At 44.5% G+C, this 27543-nt stretch overlaps 2 protein-coding genes and 1 non-coding gene across 9 annotated transcripts in view; 1 reads left to right on the top strand and 2 right to left on the bottom strand.

Moving 5' to 3' along the window:
- 4930550C14Rik (RIKEN cDNA 4930550C14 gene) overlaps positions 1-7408 on the bottom strand; it is a 31714-nt gene extending 24306 nt beyond the window's left edge. Inside the window, exons 1-3 of one of the 6 annotated variants that reach the window (XM_006510654.4) lie at positions 7309-7408; positions 6666-6735; positions 1979-2068 (exon numbers count right to left, since the gene is read on the bottom strand). In XM_006510654.4, the coding sequence (XP_006510717.1) occupies positions 1979-2059 (81 nt within the window). In that variant the 5' untranslated portion in view covers positions 2060-2068; positions 6666-6735; positions 7309-7408. Of the gene's footprint in view, positions 1-1978; positions 2069-4508; positions 5832-6665; positions 6871-7308 lie in introns of those variants that run through there. The other 5 variants (XM_006510656.4, NM_001376944.1, NM_001376943.1 and 2 more) reach the window with 5 other exon arrangements.
- Positions 7409-8253: 845 nt separating this feature from the next.
- On the bottom strand, positions 8254-27117 carry Poglut3 (protein O-glucosyltransferase 3). Of its 2 annotated transcripts, NM_212445.2 has the most exons (8): positions 25835-26098; positions 21544-21741; positions 19400-19686; positions 17990-18206; positions 15989-16185; positions 14083-14277; positions 12097-12201; positions 8254-10434 (listed from the first exon to the last, which is right to left on the bottom strand). In NM_212445.2, the coding sequence occupies exons 1-8, from the start codon at positions 26019-26021 to the stop codon at positions 10309-10311; spliced, it is 1512 nt and encodes a 503-aa protein (NP_997610.1). In that variant the 5' UTR covers positions 26022-26098; the 3' UTR covers positions 8254-10308. The 2 variants fall into 2 exon arrangements, with proteins under 2 accessions (NP_997610.1, XP_006510637.1); XM_006510574.4 differs by lacking the exons at positions 8254-10434; positions 12097-12201; positions 15989-16185 and adding an exon at positions 15933-15988 and having other exon boundaries at positions 14205-14277; positions 25835-27117.
- Positions 9235-9316, top strand: Mir130c (microRNA 130c). The gene has a single exon (NR_105807.1). It is a non-coding gene; the product is annotated as a microRNA 130c (primary transcript).
- Positions 27118-27543: the final 426 nt, after the last annotated feature.

Genomic DNA, 27543 nt, shown 5'->3' with positions numbered 1-27543 from the left:
TCTCCACTCTTGTTGGCCCCCAGAGAGAGTGAGTGTCTTTAGAAGTCTCTAGCAGGTTCTCCCTGGTGTGCACTGTGCCCGAAGTCATCCCTTATAGTTAAAGACACCATGAAGAGGATGCTGTGGTGCTCAGTGGAAACAAAGCCAATGTTGTGCACTAAACTGATGCTGTTAGACCCATCTTCTGGAACCAGACTGGCTGGGTTTGTGTCAACTTGACAAAGAATATTCTGCCTGTAACTTGTAAGAAACTTAAGCCACCAGTGAAGAAGACACAAAAGGATGGGGGTGGCAGGAGCGATGTGGTATTTAAAGTAAATGGAAGCTTAAAACAAGCGGGAGCACAGGGTTTATGGCTTCTCAAGAAGCAAACGGTAGATCTGTAAGTCTGATTGATCTGATGGTGGTCTTGTGGACTGGAAACAGCTGTATAACTTGACACAAAGCCACTAGGCATAGTGACTGAAGGGGCCCATACACTGCAGGGTGCTCCCCTGTGGACCCCAGATAAGGCACACACTACACCCAAACATCAATTTCCAAGCACAAACCAAACACAGAGAGATATTTTATTAAGCAAGGCAAAGATACAGGGTGGCTGAACTCTGCATCTGGCAGAACAGCTACAAAGAGCTTTGCAAGTGTTAGTTTTAAGAAGGAGAAAGGGGAGGTCTGTGTGAGAATGAACTAGGTTGAGCTGGTAAGTTCTGATTGGGTATCTAAGATAGTTAAAATAGTGAATTCTGATTGGACCCCGATGCTTTGACCTTGTTGGGTCCTTAGGGATCAGGCTCAGGAATGAGTCAGGCATAACAAAGTGGTCAAATAAGGCCGTAGGCCTTTAGGAATGGCATCTAACAGTTGAGCAAGGGAGATGGAAGGGGGAAGGACAAAATCTGCTGGCGGCATGTTTGTCATGCTCAGGCCTGCTAGAGCCCTTCAGTGACAGATTGCTACTATTATAAAAAGGAGCCAAGTCATTTTACCTCTTGGCTGTCACCCAACTTGGTAAGTATACTTGGAAAATTACTTCTACTTATGAGACCAGTTCTATCCATGTGAAGAGCACTATAACTGAGCAGTGCAGTAGCCCAGATAAAATATTCCATTAAGTCATAAGATCTTCAAGAGTACTCAATAAATATTGGATAAGTAAATATACCTTTACCACGTTGTCACAAACGTCATGGCTGAGTCAAGAAACAAAGAATATCGTAGGTCAAAGTTAATGAGACAATTAGTGATATATTTGTGGGTGTTATCTATTATCAAAGCAGCTGACCCCACTTAGAAACTTATAGGAGCCAGAGGGATGGCTTGGTCCATGAAATGCTTGCTGTGTAAACTCTCCAGTACCCACGTAAAAAAGCTTAATGTGGCTGGGCGGAGGTGGCCCACACCCTTAACCCCAGCATGTGGGAGGCAGAGGCAGGTGGATTTACAGAGTAGTTTACACAGTTTGGTCTACAGAGTGAGTTCCAGGACAGCTGGGGATATACAGAAAAATCCTGTCTCAAAAAAAAAAAAAAAAAAAAGAAATGAAACAAAACAAAAAGTTCAATGTGATGGGACACTCATAATTTGGGAGCCAGAAGTGGGTTGGTGAGGCTTGCTAGGTAGCCACTGTGGCCTGCTTGTCAAGTAATAGGTTAGTGAGGGTTCCTGTCTCAACAACGAAAGTAGGCTACATCCTGAGGAACAATGTCTAAGGTTTACTTGTGGCCTCTGTGTGCATGCGTATAGAAGCATGTCCCACTGCCCTACATACGTGCACACCAAAACATTGTTTTAACTAAAAAGAATGTAAATGTTTTGGAGCCTACGGAAATAATTTTACCTTTTGAAGCTGAATATTGAAAGTCTAACTTGAAGGGTGGTACACGCAAGTGTAAACACAACAAGGAACTACTGAACTGCACACACTTTACGTTAACTTTGTGAAATATAAGTTCTCTCTCAAGAGATCCGATGAACTCACAAGGAAAGTTTTCCAGGCCCTCTGAATGATTCTTGCAGCTATTTCCTGGTTTGAATTGTCCTGGATATGTTTCACAGACATTTGGAAGTTCTAAAAAAAAAGCAAAATGGGAACCTTGAAATAATTGTATATGCTCCACTATGAAACTGTCTCTGGAACTCAATGGAAACTAAATAAAGTTGTCTAAAGGAAACAATGAAATGAGATTTGGTATGTTAATGATATTACACTGTTTTCTATCAAGTCCCTGGCATGGGAGATTTTTCAAATAATCTCTTTGTGTGTGTACGTGCTGTGCAAGTGCCCATAGATGCTGCAAGTGGGCATCATATCTCTTGGAACTGGAGTCACAGGCTTTTGAGAGCGACCCCATGTTGATGCTAGGATCTGAACTCTGATCCTGCCTGCCAGAAGAGGGCACCAGATCTCATTACAGATGGTTGTGAGCTACCAAGTGGTTGCTGAGAATTAAACTCAGGACCTCTGGAAGAAGAGCCAGTGCTCTTAACCTCTGAGCCATTGCTCCAGTTCAGCAGTAACAATCCTAACTGCTGGGCTATCTCTCTGTTCACTGATTAGAAGACTTTAATTACCTTGTGCCGGACTAAACTTTAAGATTTAAGTTCAAAGTCGGGTAGTGGTGGCGCATGCCTTTAATCCCAGCATTCCGGAGGCAGAGGCAGGTGGATTTCTGAGTTCGAGGCGAGCCTGGTCTACAGAGTGAGTTCCAGGACAGCCAGGGCTACACAGAGAAACCCTGTCTGGAAAAACCAAAAAAAAAAAAAAAAAAAAAAAAAAAAGATTTAAGTTCAAATTGTAAATAACTAGCCAGAGTTGAGCTCCATCTATGTCTTTAAAGTCTGTGACCTTTACATACTCTATTGTACGACTTAAACAGCTGTAGCCACAAGGTTTCCCAAGCCTCTAGCCTAGAACTGGGATTGGTTATAGACTTTAACTACATTGTCCATTTTATATATCATGCATTACTTTAAAAAAAAAAACATGAAGCTTGTACTATTAAGGGGTGAAACAAAAATCACTACTTGCACTTCAGTTTCTATTTGAACTGTAAAGAGTAGTAGAGAACTCAGGAGAGAGTCTAGTTCTTAGCCCCTTCCAAGGTTTCCAAAGCTGTGATGGGAGAGGTGGTGGATGTCAAGTTGTTCTACTGTGAGGGTGTTCTGGGGACGTATGCTGAGTTGATTCTTGTGTTAGCATATGAGATAAAAGTGAATTGAGGGGTTGGAGAGAAAGCTCACTGAGTAACTTCTTGCTCTGCCAGCGTGACAATCTCAGTTTGAATGCCTACACACATACACACAGGTAAATGTAAAGACTTTTTTTTTTTTTTGAAATCTCCAGCAATTAACTGTTGCGTTGCACTTGAGCTGATAATTGAACCTACATGGTGGGAAGAGGAAGGGCCGGAGCTGTAGCTCAGGGAAAGAGTGTTTGCCTGACACTTCCAGAAGAATCGCAAAACAACAGCAATAACAATAACGATAAGGAAGAGACTAGGGGTTAACCTTGCCCAGCTTCTCTCAAGTTCTGAGGCTATAAGACTGGCCCTAAGAGTATTTGCATTGTGAAAACTATCAAATGTTTTAAATCGGTATTTATGACTTTTTCTAGTTGACTTAAGATTTAAGGATCTATGGCGATGTGTTAATGATGCAAATTAAAGGTGTAGCGTGTGCATTGCCATTCTGTCGTGACTAGCACAGCAACGCAGAAACGATCCCGAGGAACAAAGGCACTTCGTGAAAGGAGAAAGAAGACCAAAAAGCCTTGGCACGTTCAACTATACTAAATGTTGCTAGTGTACTAAATGGCAGGTCAGGTAAATGTGCATGAGTACAGTCAAAAATGAGAGAGAGAGACCTAACTGCTGATTACCAGCAGTGGAGCCGCAGAGCAAAAGACCGAGGTTGTTGAGGAATTGACAAAGTAGGCTCTGGGCTGTTATGTGGAAGCAGGGACACAGTAGCCAGAAGATGAGGCTGGACTCAAGAGGGCTTGTCTTTTTTAAATATGAGGCACTAAAACGTGAAAATATTGTTAGAGAAGGAGAGATGAAAGGCGCAGGAGAGGGTAAAGGAAACTTATGATTCAGAGCAGAACCGTTTGCTATGAGGCTTCAAACCACGTGGGAAATACTTCAATTCTAAGACCCAAGGAGCACAAGGAAACCATTGCTTAAGTCAGGACTTTACTACACCCAGGTGCGAACTGCCAATTAGGAGAGGACTACCAGCCAGTCTCAAACCAATAGCCCTGTGCTGGGATTCAGAGGGAGCCCTGCAAGTGGACACCCTTGTCCTGTGGTTTCCTCCAACTCCAAACCCGTATTCCCGTTCTCTTTACTAAATTTTATTTTTTTCAGCAAATGTGTCTTCACGATTTTGCTATTCCTCTTTACCTATACATCTTGATACTGAGGGACAAGACAGAAATCCTAAGCATGTACCCTTTAGAATGCTCCCTCCATCTCTAAATATTTTAGGGAGAAAAATCTAAAACCACATACTGCATTTAACAGGGTGGAGGAAACCCAATGCGAGAGGTGGGTTAGCAATATCCCCGAAGCTGCAGCTCCTGAGTTAGGGCGAGGCTGGAGTGGGGGTTGGTGAGGTAGAGGAAAGCTTTTCCATCACAGCAGAGCAACTGTGCCAGGAGAGGGGTTTGGGGAACAGAGCATGGAGAAGGATGGTAGCATACTAAGATCGTGAGTATTTAGCGTCTTTCAGCAGGCCAAGATCAAACCAGACACCAGAGCAGAAAGGAGCTGGGGAGGGAACATGTCCCTTGACTTGCCAATCTCTGTCGCTCTCCGCTGTTTCCTTGGTAACGACTTAGTCAGTCGGAAATGACTTAATAGCTCCTTCCCTAGCAACCTTCTTAGGCCCCGCCCCCAACCCTGACCATTCTCACTTTGATGTTTGTTCTGGTAGAAATCTCGCTCTCTTCCAGTCTCAGTGCCATAGAGGCAGAGGACTTGAGAAAGGAACTCAGAGAGATCTCGGGCATGTGACGGGCCTTGCTGAAGGCCTAAGTAACATGAGGTCTCAGACTAACGCTATTTCTAAATTTAAGCTCCTTAGCCTGACACGGGTTTTAAATAGAGGACTTCACAGAACCCGAAAGCACACTGCATATTTAATGCATGCTTTATTGACTTGAATGTTGAATATCCTGCACGCCGACATTACCTCAATGTCAGAGTGTAACAATGTAAAATGAAGAGTATTCAGACCTGCCCAGTTCTATGTTCTTGCATGGAACATAATTTGTGAGGAAGATGAACTTCTAGGAAAATATTTTCCTTACATACTAAATGCATTTTTACGGGGGGTGGGGGCGGAATCTCTGTAGGAAATTCGGTGACAAAGTGAATGTCAAGACCTTCAAAATTATCACAGTTTCCATAAACAGGGCCTTGGGCTTTGGTTCTCCTTCAAGACACTGTGGCCATGCGTAGAGAGAATACTTGTGTGTTGTATGGATGCATCACCTGTCAATTAAAAAGTCTGTGGCCTATGGCTTAGGCAGGAAATGGGAGGTGGAACATCCAGGAGGCAGAAAGGATTCTGGGATAGAGTCCCAAGGGAGAATAGCCCGGGAAGATGTGAGGAGACCGACTCATGGTGCCTGAGCATTGATAGCCAGCCATGTGGCAAAATGTAGGTTAAAATAATGGGTTTATGTCGATTATGTAAGTTATGATCTAGTCAGAGAAAACCCTGGCTTTATGGCCAAGGTATTTGTAAATATATTTTGAGTCTAAGTCTTATTCCTGGGAGCATGAAGCTGGGAGTCAGAACCAGCCACGTGTTAGCACACAGATAGGAGTAAATTTTTTTTTTTTCGAGACAGGGTTTCTCTGTGTAGTTTTGGCTGCCCTGGAACTCACTTTGTAAAAAAAAAAAAAAAAAAAAAAAAAAAAAAAAAAAAGGATTAATTTTCTTGTTTTTGTTTAAATTTTTTTTCCATAAGGGTTTTTTTTTTTTTTTTCCAAGGCAGGGTTTCTCCATGTAGTCCTGGCTGTCTTGGAACTGCAAGGGGAATTGGGGGCAGGGCACAGACCCTCTCCAGCGTTGCAGACTGGGTGTTTTAGGCAAGGGATTGTGGGCTGTGGTTAGGACTTTCCCTCAATCAGCCACAGTCGAGATTTTAACATGTCTTAAAATTTGGGATTATAGTCAGGCATGGTGGCACATGCCTTTAATCCCAGGCAGAGGCAGGCCAATTTCTGAGTTCGAGGGCAGCCTGATCTACAAAGTGAGTTCCAGGACAGCCAGGGCTATACAAAGAAACCCTGAAAAAACAAAACAAACAAACAACAACAACAACAAAAACCTCAATGCTGGGGCTGGCGAGATGGCTCAGTGATTAAAAGCGCAGACTGCTCTTCCGAAGGTCCTGAGTTCAAATTCCAGCAACCATATGGTGGCTCACAACCATCTGTAACGAAATCTGATGCCCTCTTCTGGAGTGTCTGAAGACAGAAACAGTGTACTTACATAATAATAATAATAGTACAAAATTGGGATTATAATACTTCAGTTGTAGGACATTTACCCAGAAGGCATGAACCCCCATGCTCTTCCACTGAGAAAGCAAACAATCAAACTCGGATCACAAATCGAAGAAAGTTGAGAAAAGGCGCGCCTGGTGGAGAACTCACCCAGTGATTCTCGGGGCCGCTGTGCTTCCTCTTCAGGCCCCGATGACTAGGCCAAAACTGCTTAAATTCCCTAGAACAGTAAAGTCAGAAAGGTTTACTCAAGCCGAGCAGAAACACTCAACAAATCTATTCAATAGACAGGAATCTACCAGGGGCGAAAGGTTTTCTGGGAACTTCGCTGAGCACCAGTGTTTATAAGAAACAGAAATGAACTTCGAAAATAACTTGATTATATACAGCCTCGTTAGCCAGTCAGCTGTTACAGCTCATTTTCTGGCTAATTAGCTCCAGGGACTTTTGCAACAAGCCCAGTCAGGTTAGCTACTATCAATCTCTATGTTCACCCGGCTCGCTGGGCCCAGTGCAGCTGTCCAAATCCATGAGCTCCCATTAGTAACAGAAATAACATAATGCCAGTAAGAGCAAAATATTTATTTATATTACTCCTTTTGCGAGGCACCATTCCACTCCACACTGGTTCACACCGTGGACTGCTTGGTGAATTCCCCCGCCCCCCTCCCCCAACCCCAAATGCTAGAGTCCTGGCACAGAGGGCAAACAATTGTCCATGGATGGTTTTTTAGCTTCTACCCCAGAGCCCCGTCTGCGGGCAGTGATGTGTGTCGTGGTAGGGGGCTCTTACTCATTGCGTGGGACATGAAACCTGGGCAGATGGCCTGATGTGGTGGGAAGACAGCTTTCGTGTTTCTCTAGGGAGTTTGTTTCTTCTTGCCGCCGCCTAGTCGTTTACAGTAAAGGCGAGTCCTTGGAAAACACGTGTATCCGTTACTTTCCTGTTGCTGTGGCAAGATGCCAGAGCAACAACTTGAAGAAGAAAGCTTATTTTGCGTATGCGCCAGCGGCCACCACGAAAGGGAAGGGTTGGCTTGGCTTCAGGAGCCACACAGAAGTGCAGCGAGAGCAGGAGGCAGGGCAGGCTGTAAACCTTCAAAGCCTGCTCCCCAGGGATGGTCTTTCTCTCTCACCGCTGCATCTCCTACAGGCTCAGTAACCTCTGCAGACAGCACCACAAAGTGGGAACCAAGCGTTCAGACATGTGAGCCCATGAAGGTCTGTTTGCTGCTTAGCTTTCTGTCAACTTGATATAAGCTAGGGTCTTCTGGGAAAAGTGAACCTTAAATGGGAAAGTGCCTTCATCAGATTAACCTAGAGGCAAGTCTGTGAGGGCATTTTCTTGATTAATGATTGGTGTGGGAGGAGTCAGGAAGGCACAGGGGAGGAATAAAAGCAGAAAGGGCAGGATTAGAAGAGTGGAATGAGACACATGTTAGAAATGTAAAGTGGTATAAAGCACTTTGCCCCCATTTCTGCCCAATAGGGACAGAATGGCCATGACAGCAGTTTTAGTTCAGTTATTCATGAGGACATAATGGAGAGAAAGCTAGAGCAGGGTCAGAGGGAATGCTCAGTGCTCGGGCTGCTCTTGCAGAGGACCCAGGTTCAGTTCCCAGCACCCACATGGCAGCTCACTGCCATTTGTAACTTAAGTTCCGGGGAATCCATTTTTTTCTGGCCTCTGTGGGTACCAGGCAAGGTGTGGGGTAGTAATATTTATGCAGGCAACACTCAGACACAGAAAATATATTTTTTTAAGAAATAAGCAAGCCTTAGAGACATATCAGGGTGCAGGTGGTATGAATCTTAAAGTACATGGAGTTCCCTTTCTTATTATAAAAATGTGCTTTATTTAAAAAAAAAAAGAGTATATAATAAAACCACAGGACAACATTCTAGACATGGATTCTTAATATGGCATTGTGGAAAACATAAATATCTGTTTCTTTCCCCTTCTTATCGTCTCCTCTGTGCATTTATTTATTTATTTTTTAGCATGTTAACACTTATTTTACAGCTTGATTCTATATCCATAGTTTAAAACCAATTTGGATATTATAAAATGGTATAAAGCGAAAATAAAAATCCCCCTCTCTCTGTACTCTTCCCAACCAACCCTTTCTTTTAGGAAATGTCTTCACGTTCTGTCCTGTGCCTTTGGTCATGGAAAGCTTTCATTCCCGCATAATTAAAACTGGTTTCTTCTTGTTGATGGTGGTGCTCAATTCCTCCACTCGTCAGTAGCTATGCGAGCAATGTCAGTAGCTATGCAAGCAATGCGCTCACAACCGATGGGTGACGGCCAGTGTTTCAAGCCATAAACATTGTTGACAGTTTATTCAAATAAACACACCTATATCTTTATAGCCTTACATCCCTCCCTTTTTTGAAAGTCATATAAAACTTTCTTCTATTGAAATTAAGGTATAATTATATCACTGTCCCCTTTCTCCCTCCAGTCCCTCTCTGGGGGTTTCTCCTTATTCTTAACTCATGGGCCCTGAAGCCAGATATATTTTGATAAATACTTCAGTATTAAAAGTGGCTAATGGACTATATGGACAATTGGTTAAGTTGGAAGGGAAGGAATTGGAGCTTAATAAACCAGCTGGTTCCCCTAAGGTATGTGCAAGTTAATGAACCATAAAGCCATGTAAAACTCATTTCAAAGGCTACGGTCAAGTGGAGTTAACCTAGATTTCTTGATAGACTTGTTACGGTTTGGATGTAAAATGTCCCCTGCAGGTTTGTGTGTCAAAGACTCTGTGTCCAGTGCAATGTTCCAAGGTGTGACTGTTCAAAATGAGAATCGGACAAGTCAATAGAAACTGCCTAGTTTGTTTCAACTTCTTTTTCTCCTAGTTCTGCTAGGACTATTCAGCCTCAAACGACATCAATTTAAAAAAATTAATGTGTCTCTAACAAAATACCTTTTTCTTTCTGAACCTGTGGTTAAAGAGGTAGAAGCGAGGGAGGCAGTCTTTCTTCTCATGTCCATATGGGATATTTGTCATGCTGATATTTCTAAGATCTAGTTAAAGATACAAATTCTTGCCGGGCGGTGGTGGCGCACGCCTTTAATCCCAGCACTTGGGAGGCAGAGACAGGCAGATTTCTGAGTTTGAGGCCAGCCTGGTCTACAGAGTGAGTTCCAGGACAGCCAGGGCTATACAGAGAAACCCTGTCTTGAAAAACCAAAAAACAAACAAACAAAAAAACAAACAAACAAAAAAAAAAAAACCAAAAAACCAAAAAAACCAAGAGGAGAAACAACACAGGGAGGAGACAGTCGAGCCTCCCCAAACACTTTGCCCTTCATAATTGAATATAAAAGTAAGTGAATTCGACTTTTATCTTGGATAAAGACAGAAGCAAGCCAGTGCACCTGAGCGTGCCACCCACGGATTCCCAGTGATTTATGAGCCTTTTATCCACTAGGGTGCACAAACAAGCAACTCCAAAGATATTTCATAATACTGAAATTCATGATCTTCCTGACTTAGGCTCTCGAGTGTGGGATTAAAAGCTTAGCATTTCTCTACATTTCTTTTTTGTTCTGGTCTTTTGATAAGATCCAACTGGGTAAGCTGGGCTGGCCTGGAAGTCACCACAAATCTCAGGTAGGCTTTGCACTAATGAAATCCTCTTGTTCTGCTTCCATTGTGCCAGGATTGCGGGTGTGAGCCTAACCCACCAGGCCTGGTTTCTCTGGTCCTTCACAGCTTAGCATCTTTCACAAGTCTTAAAGATGCAGCTGGCATACAAAGGAGTATGGAGCTGGGTCTCCTCAAAGCTCTTCCCTCTCAGGCCTCCTCCGGTGGCACTGGCAGATGGATGTGCCATCATCCGGCTGGGGAACAAGCTCCATTCCATCACGAATCATGGGCTTGCTGGCCTGGCGCTCGGCATATTTCTGAAATATGTTCGGAAGGAACAGAAGGTTTAGTTCATGCTTCATTCTAGTCTAACCTCCCCCACACCTCCACCTCCAACCATGGCGCTTCAAACCCAAACCAAAGATCTGGCTCATTTTAATTTCATTCATATATATATATTCAAGACAGGGTTTCTCTCTGTAGCCCTGGCTGCCCTGGAACTCACTCTGTAGACCAGGCTGGCCTCGAACTCAGAAATCTGCCTGTCTCTGCCTCCCTCATAGTTGTATTTTAACTTTATTTACTACAAATGCTAGTACAACATCTCCTAGTCTGCCTTCGAATCCTAATCTATACTTCTGTGTAAATGGGACAATTCTAGAAAAGATAGATGCCCCTAGTTGAAGTGTGTGTGTGTGTGTGTGTGGCCTCTCCCCTTTATCCTGTAAGCCTGGAGTCATAAGCATGGCAAGAGGCCCATGCAACGTTCTTCTACTCTGGCCAGAAATATCCCTATGTGCCATGTCTTTCATTCCATTCATTCTGCGCCCACTTGGTTATATATTCCTAGTATCGAGCTAATACCAACAAAACAATAATATAGCCAAGTGAGCCTAATTAACATGTTAGAGGTAGGGCTGGAGAGATGGCTCAGACAGTTAAGAGCACTGACTGCTGTTCCAGAGATCCTGAGTTCAAGTCCCAGCAACCACATGGTGGCTCACAAGCATCTGTAATGAGATCTGACGCCCTCTTCTGGTGTGTCTGGCGACAGATTCAGTGTACTTACATATAATAAATAAATATAGCTTAAAAAAAAAAAAAGAAGCATGTTAGAGGTAGAAACCCCTACCAGTAAAATTAAAGCTAGGCATAGTGGCATAGTGGGTAAAGCTGCCTGCTGCCCGCCCACCGTCGAAGCCCCAGTTAACCCTGGGATCTGCAGGTGGAAGGAGAGAACCAACTTCCGCAAAGCATCCTCCGTCCTCCACAGGCACTATGCTCTCCCTTCCCACCGAGCTCACACAGCAAATAGATAAAATGTAATTAAAGTTTAAAAAAATATTAGAACTACATTAGAGGATGAAACCCATCTAAGGATGGCAAGAGGGGCTTGGCTTGTTGGGGGCGGGGAGGAGGTGGTGGTGGGACGATTTGCCTTTATTCTACCCACAGAAAAGGAAGGACTTTCTTAACGGATCAACCAGCAGGGGGTGCACTTGGACAAGATGGGCGGAACCTCATGAGCTCTAAACCTCCATTCCACCCCCACACCCCCAATGCAGAACGGAGATTAACAAATTCCAGCACTCAGGAAGCAGAGGCAGGATGATATTTGTAAATTCGATGCCAGCCTGGTTTATAGAACAAGTTCCAGAACAGCCAGGACTACAGAGAAACCCTGAGATGGGGGTAAGGGAAGATACGGGGTAGTGTGGGGGCGGCTGGCGGGTGGTGGTGCACTCCTTTAATCCCAGCACTTGGGAGGCAGAGGTAGGTGGATCACAACACTGAGTTCAAGGCTAGCCTGGTCTACAGAGCTAGTTCTTCAACAGCCAAGGCCAGACCTCAACACTGGTAATTTCTTCCCACAAGCTGCCCCCGATCCCCCTAGTAAGCATGGTAGTGCAAAGTATCCAAGCCACACACGTGGTATAGGGACCCCAGAGCCATCAGGATGGACAGACGTCCGAACGGACCTGCAGTACTCTGTAATAGTAGCAGTAAAGCCTGGGCGGCTGGAGCAGGTCCCTGGCAGTTAACTGCCCTTCTTTCGCAATCTTCTTTGCTTCTTCATCATTTTCCTAAAAGATGAAAGATGAAAATGACTGCTGCAGCCCACAAAGAAAGCTTGGTGCAAGCGTGGGAGGTGTGTGACAGGAAGGGCGATGGGCTATAACTAACACAGGAGGCCATGGGAGTACAGTTAGCTGTTTGCCACAAGAAAGGGATGAGGGGTGTGTGGACTGATTCCAAGCCTCACACACTCTTCAGTGACTATTTTGGTACTTTCTTAGCTACCCATGGAGAAAGCTTGGGGTCTGTCATCTGCCTCCCCAGCACTGTCCTCTCTGCCTAAGAACAGAATAAATTAATCTTCATGTTAAAATGTCTTTTAAAAGCCAGGCTGTAGATCTCTGTGAGTTCAAGGCCAGTCTATTCTACAGAGCAAATTCTAGGACAGCCAGGGCTACACAGAGAAACACTTTCTCGATAAACAATAATATATTACAGGGAAACAGAATTTATTTCTGCCTATACTCTGTCTTGAGAAACCAAACCAAACCAACAACAACAACAACTAAGATTCTGGGCTAGGGAGATGGCTCAGCAGTTAAGTGCTCTTACAGAGGACCAGCATCCACCTTGTTGGTTCTCAACTCCAGCTCCAGGGGATCTGAGGCTTCTAGTCTATGAGAGCATCTTTGCTCAAGTGCACAGACTCCTACACTGACACATGTGTAAAATTAAAATAATAAAAATGTTTTTCATAGCCGGGCGTGGTGGTGCACGCCTTTAATCCCAGAACTCAGGAGGCAGAGGCAGGCGGATTTCTGAGTTCGAGGCCAGCCTGGTCTACAAAGTGAGTTCCAGAACAGCCAGGGATATACAGAGAAACCCTGTCTCGGAAAACCAAAAAAAAAAAAAAAAAAAAAAATTTTTTTCATTAGGCTTCATTTAAATACACAGTGACAGAGAGTTTCGTTAAACATCAGTAGCCACAAAGGACTGTAACACTGTAATAAAAAAGTTACTCACTTTAGTACTCACAAGCTGTGGAGCCAGGAATAGCTAACACTCCTAATTATACTCAGAGAAATGCTTATTTTGTACACACAACTGGCAGGAAAAGCCATTTGCTAGCAATTGTGGATCTTAGGAAAAGTCATTACTCTGACCCATTATGTCCACAAACAGATATTACTTCTCAAAAGTTAAAACATGGACAAAATATAATGGAAGGATACATTTTATAGTGTCATAATAAACCCAATAGTTTTTAATATTATTTCTCAAAAAAAAAGGAACCTCTGTTTTATGGGGTCTTGTCCTTGGGATGCTATGGCTTGTGTGGGGGAAGGACTTGGGAGTTTTTTGTTTTTCCTTTTTTCCCTGTATGGACGAGATCATAGTTCCCTGAAAGTTCTCCTGATACAGAAAGCCTTTCAACTCTGGCCTTTTTGATCTGTAGTTTGCATTCTGTGTGTTCTTGTTTTACATAGATGAGTGCAAATGGGGACTCATTTAGATAAGATGAATTACATCCAACACTACACTTAAAATCTGGCCTTCAACATCATGGACCGAGGCTATACAAAGTGACTGTGATGTCTTTCTCTTTTATATGTGCACAGGTGAGTACGTGTACAAGTACCGAGACAGAAGCCAGAAGAGGCCCTTCCCTCCCTGAAGCTGGGGTTACAGGTCATTGTGAGCTTCTAGTGTGAGCGCTGGAAGCCAAGCTAAGACCCTTCAGAAAAGCAGCAAGTGTTCTTCACTACCCAGCCATCTTGACAACTTGGTGTCTGTTTTTTGCTATTTAAAGGGAACACATTTTTTTTTTCAGAAAATCATAGTTCCCTTGATGTGCTTTGATTATGATACACTATATCCTAATGGAACTCAGTTTCCCATATTAATAACTTTGTTATTGTCCAAGAACATAATAATTGCATGGAACCTACCTTGGCCCATTTCACTTTCTCTAGTAAATCACCGAGGTTTCTCTTAATGGGAACGTAGTGTTTCCAAGGCTTTAGTGCCACATAGAAATGTTCGTAGTATGGTGACTCCTGCTTGAGGACCAGGCTGTCGCCCAGCATGAGGTACGGATACCTGTAGGCGGCCACAGTCCCGTCCACGTTCACTTGGTACTTGTACTAGAAGAGTAAAGCCAAAGAGCCTCATGAAGCCATTTACTTTCCTTCTGTTTCTCACCCATTTTAAAATTAAGTACAGAGGGATTATTTTCCACTTTCTCACATTTGTGTTTGTATTTAATTTATCTTTGATTTTTTTTCTTTGTATAAAATGTTAGCCAGCCTTTAACAGCTCCCTCATAGGAAATTTTAGGAAAGGAGCACGTGCTGTTTCAATTACATCTGTGAAACAGAGAGTCTAGACTTGTGTAACCAAAGCAGGCGTTAAGACTATTGTCAAAGTTCTAAATTTAAATATTCTGGAGTGAGAATAATTATCAATTTTCACGTATAAACTATTTCATTTGTTTCATACCCTAAACCCACAATACAGAAAGGCATTTTCTCTATTTTACGGTTTAAAAAGAGTTTACGTATAATAGAGTTTACATCTTACCAGCTTGTAAACTGTACGTAAGATGGTTCAGTGAGTGGAGGATAACCCAAGTTTAATCCACAGAATTTCCAGGATCCACATGGTAGAGAACTAACTGACTTACACACACACACACACACACACACACACACACACACACACACACCACAGAGAGAGAGAGAGAGAAACAGAGAGAGGGAGGGGGAGGGGGGAGCAGGAGAGAGATAAATAAGCTTAATAAAAGATGACAGAAACCTGGAAACACAGCTACTTTGTTGGCATACATTGGATTAACATTTCAAAATCACTTATCAAAGGCTTGAAATCCAATTTAATTATAATATGAAGCATTTTTTTACAAGTGAGAAAACTGGTATACAGAGAAATTTATAAACTTATATCCTAAATGCAATTCACTGTTCTTTTCACCATAAGCACCCCACTCCCCCACCTCCAAGATGAAGGTGGTCCATTTCCAAATATAGTGACCCGCCCTTCCTCCCATTTCCCCTCTCTTTCTTTTTCAATGTTGGGGATCAACTCTATGCCTCACATATGCAACAGAAGCCCTCTGCTGGACTACACCCTAACTTCTTAATAATTTCTTAAATAACCAATAATGTGTTTCCCAACCTAGGTGTGGGTCTCATAATAACACTCTAAAGAAGTGAGGGGCACACACACACACACACACACTCGTGTGTGTGCATGTATGCACCATACATACATGCACATATCACACACATACAAATTCACATACGCATTCATGCAGAAATGAATAGCAAAGGAGCATGGCAGGCCTAATGTGTCACAGGACACAGAGACACTAAGGGATGAGGGGCCACAGACAGTGGAAGAAAGACTGTAGGCAGGAACCGAACTCCAGCTCCTACTTATATATTTTGCATATGTAAAAATGAATACTCTTTATCAAAGATGCTTGAGATCACTTCATGTAAAAGACACTTATCTTCCCAGCTTATTAAACCAAAGGAGAAAAGCCACAATAAATACATCCAAACTTCATGTTAACTCTTGTATGTAGCATTAAATATAGTTCTACGTTATTTGGTAAACAAAATTAACAGAGACAAAACTGTCAGAGTTCTATGATTCTGTCTGTCTGTCAGGAAAGTCTGAAAGTAGTGTTCACTGGCACACTGAGGCAACCTGCTCCAAGCCCCTGTTTGGTAGACTCTGGACACAGTGTATCACTTCATAGCTACAGGAAGACTCATACCTTAAAGAAATCAATGGACACAGTGTATCACTTCATAGCCATAGGAAGATTCATACCTTAAAGAAATCAAAGAAACCCATCAACTTGGCTTTTCCAAGCTCTTTTTCTTTCTCTTGGAAAAAGAAATATCCTGTAATTCCTGCATCTAGCAGCTGTGGATTTTCTTTGGACAGAAGTACCAACTGCAGCCTCTCCTCCCGGCTATCTCTACCTCGGAAGAAAGCTTTCTCTGTTTTATTGATCCATGAAGGCCCTAGAAGTTTGAGGCCATAAAAAATTATGATTAAGAGTCTGAAACCATAAGACAGTATAACAACCTTTAGTTCACTATTGTCATTTAACACGTCAACACTCTTCGAGAACTCACTTTGTAACTTAAATGCTCTTCCCAAAATACCTGGGGCTGAGTGTCACTTTGCCAGAGATACTTTCTGAGAGGTCCTTCTGTTTGCTCCAACCCCTCCCATTTACCAGCAAGGGCAGCCCACACAGGCACTGCTCTTTGCTGCTGTACAACACTAGGAAGTAGCCACCACACATCAGACCAAGCTCCAGACAGAAGGAGGTTCCATGGTTAGTTCCACTCCCAGGCCATACCTTCTTCCATCTCTCATGTCTCACAAAGCACACATGAGTTAGACTTTTGTTCTTATGAGGCCACCAGAGAACTGTATAACTCAGTAGCCCCAAAACATTTTAGTCCATATTTTTCCTTATTTTTATTTTATGTTTATCTCATGTATGTCTGTGAACTGTGTGCATGAAGGTCCCATAGAGGCCAGAGGATGGAGCCAGATCCCATGGGACTGGAGTTAACATATATTTGTGGGTCACCAAGTGGGTGCTGGGTCCTCTTGAGGAGCAGCAAGTACTCTTAACCACTTGACCATCTCTCCAGCTCAGCTACTCATAATTTTTAATCCAGGGAAGAATACATTTTTCTTTGATATTATTAAATGCAATTACATAGCTCACAACACTCACAAAGGTATATGGGGAACTTGAGCTAGGAACTTGGCTGTTCTGCTGCTTGTTATGTAGCCCAGAAGGATCTCAAACTAGTAACAATCCTCCTGCCTCAGGGCTTCCACATGCTAGGAATATAGGCATGAGCAACCATGCCAGTTACAGAAGGGAAATGTCTTAGAAAAATAAATTCCAATCTCTGACAAAATATCTTACTATTCTAAAAGAACGATGTTGTTGGTCAAATACTTGTCAGCGCCTCAGAGATATCATAAGATGAAAATGGGAGGGATCCAGTCTTCTCAGCTTACTTGTCAGAAATTCACTGTCATCAAATTGAAAGTAGGCCCACTTTTATTTCCTATCGTCTTCATCTTATTTTTATTACCTTTTCTCACCTTTGGGTACTTTGCCCAAATCTCTGATCTTGTCCCCCAAATGACATGAAAGCAACGAAAGGACAAAACAAAGTGTGGTGCAGCCCAGTGAGTTCCCGAAAAGGGGGGGGGGTATTGTATCAAAATGGAAGGAACCGTAAACAGAGAGAAGGACTCCAGTTCTAAAGACTCGGGAGGCACAGATGTAAGAGGATTCCTTACAGAGCGATGGAGGATGGGTTCCTAATGCCCAGAGCACACCATGGTCACAAGCCTCTTACGCTTTTTGGAATTTGCCCTCATTTTATGCAATAATAAAAAGCACTGGAGTCAGAATTAGGTGACAAGTTTACCAAATATACACATTATTTAAATATCTTTAATTTTTGCTGTAAATTTTCATGCAAATATAACCAAGTGTAGAGCAGATTGAAAGATGTTTAAAAATGGCTAAATTCAAAGGAGACTCCATGAATACAGGCTTGGGCATTATTATCCCAAACTATGTGTTTTTAATTTTCAAATTGGGAGCACCCTAAACATTCTCCTTCAGCCGTTTTCCCCTGCTTTGTCTTGCTGGGAATGGACCCTGGGCCCTTAGACATGCTAGGCAGACATTTTTCTTGGTTGGAAGAAAGACTGATTAAGCATATGCATTTATTCTTTCTGATTAAACACTCCTTTCACCTTTTAAGATTTCTTCCCTGAACTTACCTGTGTTTCCCTGAACGGAGAGGAGATCATTTGTGACACCCCTCATTGCTTCGAGTGTGGAGTGGGTGACATCATATGTTGGAAGGATAATGTCTCTTGAGTCCAAGGAGCCACACCAGGAAATGATAGGTATAGGGCCTGGGGTGTCATTGACTTTTCGATGCTCCAAGGGCCAATCTCCAAGGTTGATATAAAATTCTAAATCTGGGAGGGTGACCTACAAGAACAAAAGCACAAAGGTTTGTGGCTGGGAGGCACCTAATGCCTCAGTCTCGTGTGTGTGTGTGTGTGTGTGTGTGTGTGTGTGTGTGTGTGTGTGTGAGAGAGAGAGAGAGCGAGAGAGAGCAAGAGAGAGAGAGAGAGAGCGCACATGCGCACACACCTGTGGGTGGAGGGCAGGGGTCAACCTTTGGTGGTTTTCCTCAAGCGCCATCTACCTTGTTTTTTGAGACATGGTCTCTCTCTGGCCTGGACCTTTCTGAGGAGATTAAGCTCTGAGCCTTAGGGATCTGCCTGCCTCTGCTTCCCGTGCACTGGACTCACAAGCACACACCATCACAACTAGCCTTTTTCACATGGGGTCTGAGGGTTGGACTCAGGTCCTAATATTTACAGAGCAAGCACTTTACAACTGAACCATCTCCCCTGCTGGGCACCAGAAGTACTTTTGATCTAGAGGAACCTTGCAAGCAGTGGGGTAAGGGAGAAGAAAGATCGTTGGTCACTGTTTGTTAGAGGTCCTGGGTGAGAGTGGTACATGCAAACTCACTTGACTGGAAGTTGGCTACCTGTCTCCAGAGGTGACCTTTAAAATGTAATGTTACAGAAGTGGGCATCTAGAGAAAAGTGTGAGTGTGTGGGCTTTGGGAGCCCTCACCAGCTGCTCATGCAATAGTCTGCAGTCAAACCTAAGCCATGGCCCTCCTTACCACGCCCTCTTCCACCTTTGCCTCTAGAATCCTTCACCCTGTTTCAGTCCATACCCACGACTGAAACTCGTGTGAGATCCTTGCCACATGAGTTTCCTTATTGGAAATCCCCACACCCCCAACTTGAGCCTAGTTATTTTCTATTTAGCTGCCCAAATCTCTACCCCCCACATTAATCTCCTGACTGAGCTCTCCAGAACCTTTAGACTTCTAAACAAGACCTGTGCTCTGTCCTGGCGTTCCGCCTCACTCTCGTATTCTAGCTTATTCTGAAGCCTTATGAACCTGAGTTCTGGGATTCCACCTCAACCTAAATCTTACAGCAAAGCCATCTGCAAAGGTAGGAGACTCACGCTCGTTCTGGAACACATTTCTGAGCCCTGAAATCTGTTCTCACCAGTCTTTATCGTCCTAAGTATGTAACTGTTGCCACAACAACACAATGATATCATTTCTGGAAGCAGTTCATTTGTTTCCCTACCTTTCTTGCCAGTGACAGCAAAATTTCATCAGAGAACATTTTGAAGTCTGTGTATTTCCCCAAAGATCTCCGGTAGATGTGGTTATTGAGAATTGTGTAATGAACAACAGCACCCCGCTCGTCCCCAAATCTTGTGGGGACCTCCTTCAGCATCTGCTGGAGATTAATGCTGGGGAAGGAAACAAAATCCTGCTCGATCTGTGGTTCACTGGCTGGACAAGACAGGGTTTCCTGCCAGACCTGAGGGTCATCTTCCGGGCAGTCACAGTACTCGTGGTACACGGGTCCTAAGGAGGGAACACACACACAGTGTCACCCTGAGTTAACAAACACCATGACCTATGAAGAAGTGAGCACCGGATGGCAGCTTGGCAGATCTGGAAACTCCTGACAGAGGTGAACCTATCTTAGGTCAATTCGTAGTAGAGTGATCATGTGAGAGCCCCACCTCTGCCCCCAACTAGGCCCCCTGGACAGACTACAGAGCACATGCTCACTTCCAAACTAGCACACTCCAGTCACGTGGATGACTCCTCCACTTCTGCTGAGGTATAAGTAATAAATGCAAAGTGACTCCATTTTAGCACAGAAAAATTCTTGATTTTCAGACATTCAAATGCAGAAATAGTTAAGTTTTTGAGAAAATGGAGGGCCTTTCCCTCAAGGTCCCTAATGCCCCCTTGGTCAGCACATCTCAGAGGAAAGAGTAACCCAGAGGGGTCTATCAGTGTAAGTGGACAGCTGAACTTTTCTGAAGACTTTTCTGAAGACACATTTAGAAACAATATATACAAATCTAACATAATTTCAGCACATGTATTTAACTGAATATATTTTCTTGATGGTTTATTTGTGATCTTTGGAAACAGAGTCTTATATAGCCCAGGCTAGTCTTAAGCTTGCTCACACAGAGATCCTCCTGTCTCTACTTCCCCAGTGCTGAGATGACGTTAGGCCTCATTTTGCTGGAGTTTTCTACTTCAGACACAGACTGGGAAGAGGCGCTGACTTTTACTTCAAACCTGTCATGTGGACTCACAGTTTCTAGATTATGGACACGAGAGAGGGAAGGACAGTGGGTCTTGGAGGTGACACTAGCAAGGGAAACCTCACAGGTCACACAGCTTGCTGCTTACTGTAGCTCAGGAAGAGAGTGTGTGCAGGACTGAGCAGTCTCACTGTGTTAAGGAAGAGCTGAGCATGCCAGAGACCCAGGCAGCTGAGCCTGGGAACAGAGTGTATGAGGGGTGAGAACTAAACACAAGAAAGCCTAAAAGCCTTCAGGACTCTGAGAAGGAGAGTCCAGCCCAGCCTGTAACCAGGGCATCTGTGAGTGGAATCCACCCAGTGCAGGGAAGACCATCAGAGCAACGCTGGTGGCCAGTGCATAGCGCTCCTGCAAGGCTGGGTCAAGTGCTTGTGTCCAGTACATAGCGCTCCTGCAGGGCTGGGCCAAGTGCTTGTGTCAGCCTGGCTGGAAAGCCTCCTCATTCTTGGGACTTGGGGTGTGTGCACCTCAGTTGCTGAGAGTAATTAGCCCCAGATTAAACATGACTCAATTTCATCTAACACACTGTAAAAATATAACAGGAAAAGGTCAGATTATGACCAATTAACTCTGCCACATCCCAGAGAGAAAGCTTAGGAAAATTAAAAATGTTACCAGTGTAATTAAAAAGTTACACTGGAGGGGATTAATGGCAACTCTGGCAGTGCAGGACAAAAGATGAACAAACTTAGAGATACAGCAATAGGAACTATACAAAATGAAACAGGAAAGGATTTTTCAAGAGGTTTCTTTGTTTTATGTGTGTGTTTTGTCTGCATGCATGTATGTGCATGTCACATGTATACCTGTCTGGTCAGAAAGGGACATTGGATCCCCTAGAACTGGAGTTACAGCTGACTTGTGAGCCACCATGTGGTGCTGAGAACTGAACCCAGGCCCTCGGTAAGAGCAGCAAGGGCTCTCCAAACTCAGAAAATGATCATTTTTTAAATGCCAAAAAATGAAGTAAAATTTGAACTTCCAGAAGTACATATACAATGTTTACTCTGTCACATTTGACTGCAGGGTCATTACAGCCCTTCTGAAAAGCAAGTATCCCATATATGCCTAGGGTCAGGTGAGTAGTAACACGTACCTTTTAAAATATAGGGAGAGTGAGCCACATGTTCACTGCCATGAAGGATCTCTATCTTGAGCCCTTTATGGGCCGTCTCGTGCATCCTGTATCTCACCAAAAACGTTCCATCATTTCTGTCCAAAGGTTTAGGGACATAAATACGGACCAGCTCTTTAGGTGAAAGGGATTTTACCACTACTTTGAACTGTGTTTGACCTGTAAGCAAACGAAATAGAAATAACGTTGCCATTTCCTGATCATTATGTCTCAGTGAAAGTCCTTTGTCCTGCAGTGTTCATGGTAAACCATGCTCATTTCAGCCTGGAAGATCCTTGCAGACAGCAACTATGTGTGGTCCATCCTTAAGGCAAGGATCTGACTTAACATGGGACTCATCAGTCATTCAATAACAGTGGATGAGAAAATTAATTCATTGAAGAAAGTAACATTTCTCCTACTTGGTCTTTTCTCCTCTGAATAACATTCAAGCAGTAACAGTCCACATTCTAAAGATGATGGCCCTGTGGCAATTCAACTTTCTCCCTGTAAAATACACACACGTTATTTAATGCCATTGAAGTGTCTAGTAACCCTCATTTCTGAGAAAAATGTCCCTTTTTCATTAGATTTGTTCTTTGACAATTTCACACCTTACATAATACATGCTGACCACCCTCACCCTCTCCAAAACCCTCCCACCTTTGCCTATCCCCCTCTCCTTTTATGCAAATCACTTTTTAACCTTCATGTGTATTTGCTTCATTTATGACCCACTTGGTCTAACCAGGGCTGTCTGTGTGACAGTGAATTTGGAATGATCCACAGGAGCCTCGTGGCTCAGCAGTGGGTAAGTGGCAGGTACAACAACTGCAGGCAACTCTCCCTCTGCCAGAACTTAACAAGAATTGGGAAGTGAGGGACAGGGTTCCATAAGATCCTCCCCATTCTGTGATTGACTGTTGGAAGGGCCAGTCATGTGTGGGCCAAGAACAGTAACCTTGGTTATGAGTTCATGGTTGCAAAGGCAGAGTCTACAGCAGTGTCTGAGGAATGACTTTTTCACAGGGGGTCACATATCAGATATCCTGCACTGCAGGATATCTGCAGATCCTTGCATTATGACAGTAATGCAAGACTACAGTTATAAAGTAGCAAGGAAAACGTTATGGTTGGGTGTTACCACAACACGAGGAACTGTATTAAAGGGTCACAGCACTAGGAAGGCTGAGAACTGCTGCTCTGGTCATTTTGAAGCCAGTCCCTGTGTCTTCTGGCTCTGAGATGCCTCCTACTTTCCTACTTCCCCTTCTACAAAGTTCCCCGTGCTTTAGAGAGCGTGACATTTTTCTTTTTAAACTGAATTTTCAAATGCTTTGTGTTTCATCTTGCTGACATCAGAAAGGCGACCCCAGGAGGAGAGATGGCCCATCAGTTAAAAGCACTAGCTATTCCTCCAGAAGACCCAGGTTCCAGTCCCAGCACCCACATATTTATTTTAAGTGCTTCGTTGCCTGGGCCACTGATAGCATAAAATCGAAGTGAGAGTCAGTGGAAAATAACCCTGATTGGGTCTGGCAGAGAAATAAGTAAGTGTAAGTGAGCTTTATAAGGAAGAAAAGGAGAAGCGTGAAATTCTAAATTGCTCAAAGCGGAAGGAATATGAATTCCCATTTGCCCTGATGGCCTTTACAATGGAACGGAATCAAAGATCACCCTACAGTTTCCTCTCCATAAATTCAAATTTATGAAAAAGTGACCAATGAGAAGGTAGTGACACAAAAGGAGCCTGGTAGTGTCACACCTTACTTCAAAGATTCTGAACACTTAGTTTTCAAAACAACCAAAAGCATAAAAAAATTTACTTAGTGCCTACTATGGGCTATATGTGTTCATAGCTATCTATATCCATCTATCTATCTATCCATCTATATACTTTCTAGATCATGCTCTTATTACATAGTCAAGGCTAGCCTAGAACTCACAATCCTTCTGTTCCAAATGCTTGGATTATAGGCCTGCACCATCATACCCAGCTCTCATAAGCATTTTCTATCTGTTTCTTGTAAGACCTGTTAGGTAATTATTGATCTACCCCACTGTACAGATCAAGAAACCTAGCTCCAAAAAGTAGCTGAGGGTCATATTTAAAAAAAAAAAAAAAAACCACCAAAAAACCCAGCAGTCAGTAGGCAATCATAGCTTTGCATTTTAAATAGAATATAATTTTAAATGGAAGAGAATCTCTGGCAATGGGAACCTCGCCTGCCATGACTGAAGGGGCTCTGACCAGTAAGCATGGCTCTGGCAGACCTTGGTTTTCTCTCCCATTGCCTCTGCTTTGCTTAAAAAAAAAAAAAAAAAAAAAAAAGTTGGATTACTTTCCTAAAGCTACGCACCAAGGTCTATCCCCTCAAATGGCCACTTCTTCCTCCTCCTGAAGCTGACTACCAAGGTCCAGCTATCAAAGTATTGAAGTCCAACAATCAAAAGTCCCCTTTGGCTCACCTAATTAATCTGCCCAATTAAAATTAAACACCTCATCCTAACACAAGGTTTTCCCTTGTACCTTTATATTTTTGGTTGTGAGCCTAGCCTGTAACAGCTGAGCCATCTCTCTAGCCCCTCTTATACCTAACTGCCATTTGCCTCCGAGCCATGTCTGTCCCCTCTCTATCCAGAGACAGTCCTGTGTTCCACTCCAGGACAAACACCCTGTCCCCTCTCGTTTGTTCCCTTCCCCTTCTTCCTCAACCCCCATCTCCTGTCTGTCACTTATTCCCTGCCCTCTGTACCTATGTGCTGAGAACTTGGTCTTGGGGGTCCTGAGTCGATACTTTTCCTTTCAATGACCATTTAGTAAGTTTATCAATGCTCACGGCAGCTAGAGGGAAAGCACTGATCTTACATTACCAAATGGAGCATCCCATAAGACCAAAGAGTTACACCCTAGGACTACATAATCATCCAAACAGGTCTGACTTCCTGCCACGGACACACCAGGATCCACTCACGCACTGCAATTTCTAAAAGATATGTTTTTCTCATTATAAAAACATTATGATGTATTGGGGCTAGAGAGCTGGCTCGGTGGTGGTTAGGAGTGCTTTCTATTCTTCCAGCGGACTCATGTTCTCAGCAACTATATTAGGTGGCTCACAAGTGTCTAGAACTATGGTTACAGCAGATCCAGTGCTCTCTTCTGGTCTCTATAGGCACCAGCTCACAAGTGGCATATACAAACACACACATATCCGAATAATCTTTGCAGAACATTTTATTTGGGGAAAAAGATTTTTAAAATGGGGGGGGGGGATCCTTACTCTCCTGCTGTAACCACATGAGTGCTTATCTGGGTTCATTTATTTATTACAGAACTGCAGATACACCATAACACGGTTTGAATCTGAACCATGTTCCACAGACTCCTGTTCTCAACACTTGATCCTCGCGCTCTCTGCTTTTGCGCGGCTGCAAGCCAGTCTAGAAACCCCTCTCAGCCTCCAAACCCGCACTCCTGAAGCTTCCCAGACTCCCTTGGACCTATTGGCAGTTCTTTAATGTTTACACCAGGCTGCAGAAATCCAATTGCAGCAACTGTGCTTTGCCCTGATAGGCAGGTTGCTTATTATCTATTTTCTCAGCAGAGTCTTAAGTTTTCGATAGGCAGACATTGCCATCCTCTTTTTTACTCCAGGATTACCATATACACGTGACTTCTAAGTACGTGAAATTCCCGTTTGCTCGGTGGAGGACGCCAAGGAGTTCTCTGCCTCTTTGCAGGCAAAACAGGACGCCAGATGGGAGCAGCCTTACATTTAGACACAAATTAGCAAATCCTGACTGGCAACAAGTTGAAACCAGCTGGACAAGTCCAGAGAAGCAATCAGATGTGGGAGGAGGGCCCTGCTGAGATTCAAGACAAGCGCCTCCCTTCTCCGGTTCTAGGAAGTTTCCCTGCTTCGCGTGGTCTGCACTGCGGGCCTAAGAAGAGTGGGCTGCTGAGGGAGGGAGGAAGGCGCGCCCTGCAGGCCAGGAAGGGCCATCTGCATCACGTGATGGCACCACTGCGCTCCGTGGGACCCCACAGGCGCCGTTTACTCTACTTACCCTTACATCTGTCACCGGGCGGGACCTGTGGCCCAGCCTTTGGAGTTAGTCACCCAACGGTCCTGAGTGGCACCTCCCGCCCCCGTGGGTGTCAGGGAGGAGGGAAGGGACGCCGATGGGAGGGGAGAGAAGACGACACCCGCAGTGGGGAGATGGCCACGTGTGGGGACAGGGACGCGCGGGGACGGCAACGGGCGCTGACCTGGCGGCGAGCTAGTGAAGTTCCGGCCGTCCGAGTCCACCGACTGCAGGAAGAAGTAGCGCACGGGCAGGACGGCGGCGGCCTGCAACCCAGGGCCCCACGCCAGGCTCCGCGGTGCGCTCACGCGCGCCCCGGCCCCCGCCGCCACCAGCAGGGCGAGCTGCAGCCCCAGCGGCAGGGCCTGCATGGTCGCCGGCTCTCAGCTCCGCTGGCCAGGGAGGAGCTGGAGCGCCGGGCCGAGGGGACACCCGAGGGCGGGCCTCTGGCTAGAGCCGCCCCGGGCGGGCCGGGCGCGCGCCCGGACCCCGACTGGCTCGTGTACCGCGCCCAGGCCTTACGCTCCTAGTCATCCCTACACTAGTTGCCTGAGTTTGCCAGTCTGGAGAAAGGCAGGGTGTGCTTGTTTTAAAATTGTTACCTCTTTTCTTTTTCTTCTTCTTGTTCTTCCTTTTCTTGTTCTTCCTTCTTTTCTTCTTCTTCTTCTTCTTCTTCTTCTTCTTCTTCTTCTTCTTCTTCTTCTTCTTCTCCTTCTCCTTCTCCTTCTCCTTCTCCTTCTCCTTCTCCTTCTCCTTCTCCTTCTCCTTCTCCTTCTCCTTCTCCTTCTCCTTCTCCTTCTCCTTCTCCTTCTCCTTCTCCTTCTCCTTCTCCTTCTCCTCCTCCTCCTCCTCCTCCTCCTCCTCCTCCTCCTCCTCCCCCTTTTCTTCTTCTATATTTTATTGTTTCTCCTTTTGAGAAGGAAGTCTCCCTCTGTATCTCAGGCTGGTTTTGAACTGATGACAATCCTTCCACCCCAGCCTCCTCCAGTAGAGGGAAATTAAAGGTGTGTAAGCCAAGCCACCTTGCCTTGTGGAGAAAACTGGTTGAGTTGGGGTTTTCCCTATGTATCTCCTACTGCCTTGGAACTCTCTATATATGTATATAGACTGGCTGATCTTTAACTCACTGTCATCCACCTGCCTCTGTGTCCCAGGTATTGGGATCAAAGGTGTGCACTACACCCAGACAGAAAAGGGTTGGAAACATGGCTTATTATAAATGCACATCAGGGTTTGGTTTCCAGTGCCACAGTGGAACAAGAGGAATAGCTTCCCTGTGAGGAATTCCCCTAGTCTTTGTTCACACACCGGCCCACCTGTTCCGTATATTTGTGATTGGCAGCCTACTACCCTGAAGTCCCTTATCTTTCGGTGTTTCCTGTGTAGGGCACTTGGGCAGCAGAAGGCAGGGTCTGGGCAAGCGTCTCAGTAGAGTTGGGCACCTATCCTTCCCTGCCCACTATGCCCTGGGCACCCCACTCCTGAGCATCAAGAGCCGGGAAGAACAGCCCCACAGCCCCCGTTTGTTCACTCTTGCTAATTATTTTTTCTTTTTATCTGAGTTTTAGGAACTAATTATTCTTCCCAGGATGAGAAATCTGGAAGAATTCATCCTGCAGAATGGGCAGAGATCTTCCTGGTAGATCTCAACCCAGAGCTTATCAGAACCAGGCCCCAGGCTTTAATTGGGCTCCTGAGCATTTTGAGCTCCGGCCCAGGTCACCAACCCAATTACCAATCATAGGCGAGTATAGAGGCCAGCAGGAAGAAATCGGCAGATGCCCATATGCACTCTACAGCGCTGGGGTCTCAGGTTAGCCCCTGGACGTTATAGACAGCGCTCTTTAGACGCATCATTAGGAACTGGGAATAAGTCACTTGTAAATTGCAGGG

This window comes from Mus musculus, chromosome 9 (genome assembly GCF_000001635.26).
Source record: "Mus musculus strain C57BL/6J chromosome 9, GRCm38.p6 C57BL/6J".
Lineage (NCBI taxonomy): Eukaryota > Metazoa > Chordata > Mammalia > Rodentia > Muridae > Mus > Mus musculus.
Note: the sequence above shows the minus strand (reverse complement) of the source record. Positions and strands in the feature narration are given on the sequence as shown.

Excerpts from the sequence above, each read along its gene's own strand:
- Poglut3 (NM_212445.2), bottom strand. The coding sequence starts at position 26,021 with ATGCAGGCCCTGCCGCTGGGGCTGCAGCTCGCCCTGCTGGTGGCGGCG. Across the intron at positions 21,742-25,834 it reads CTTCACTAGCTCGCCGCCAG|GTCAAACACAGTTCAAAGTA; the intron begins GTCAGCGCCCGT and ends GTTTGCTTACAG. Across the intron at positions 16,186-17,989 it reads CTCCGTTCAGGGAAACACAG|GGCCTTCATGGATCAATAAA; the intron begins GTAAGTTCAGGG and ends TCAAACTTCTAG.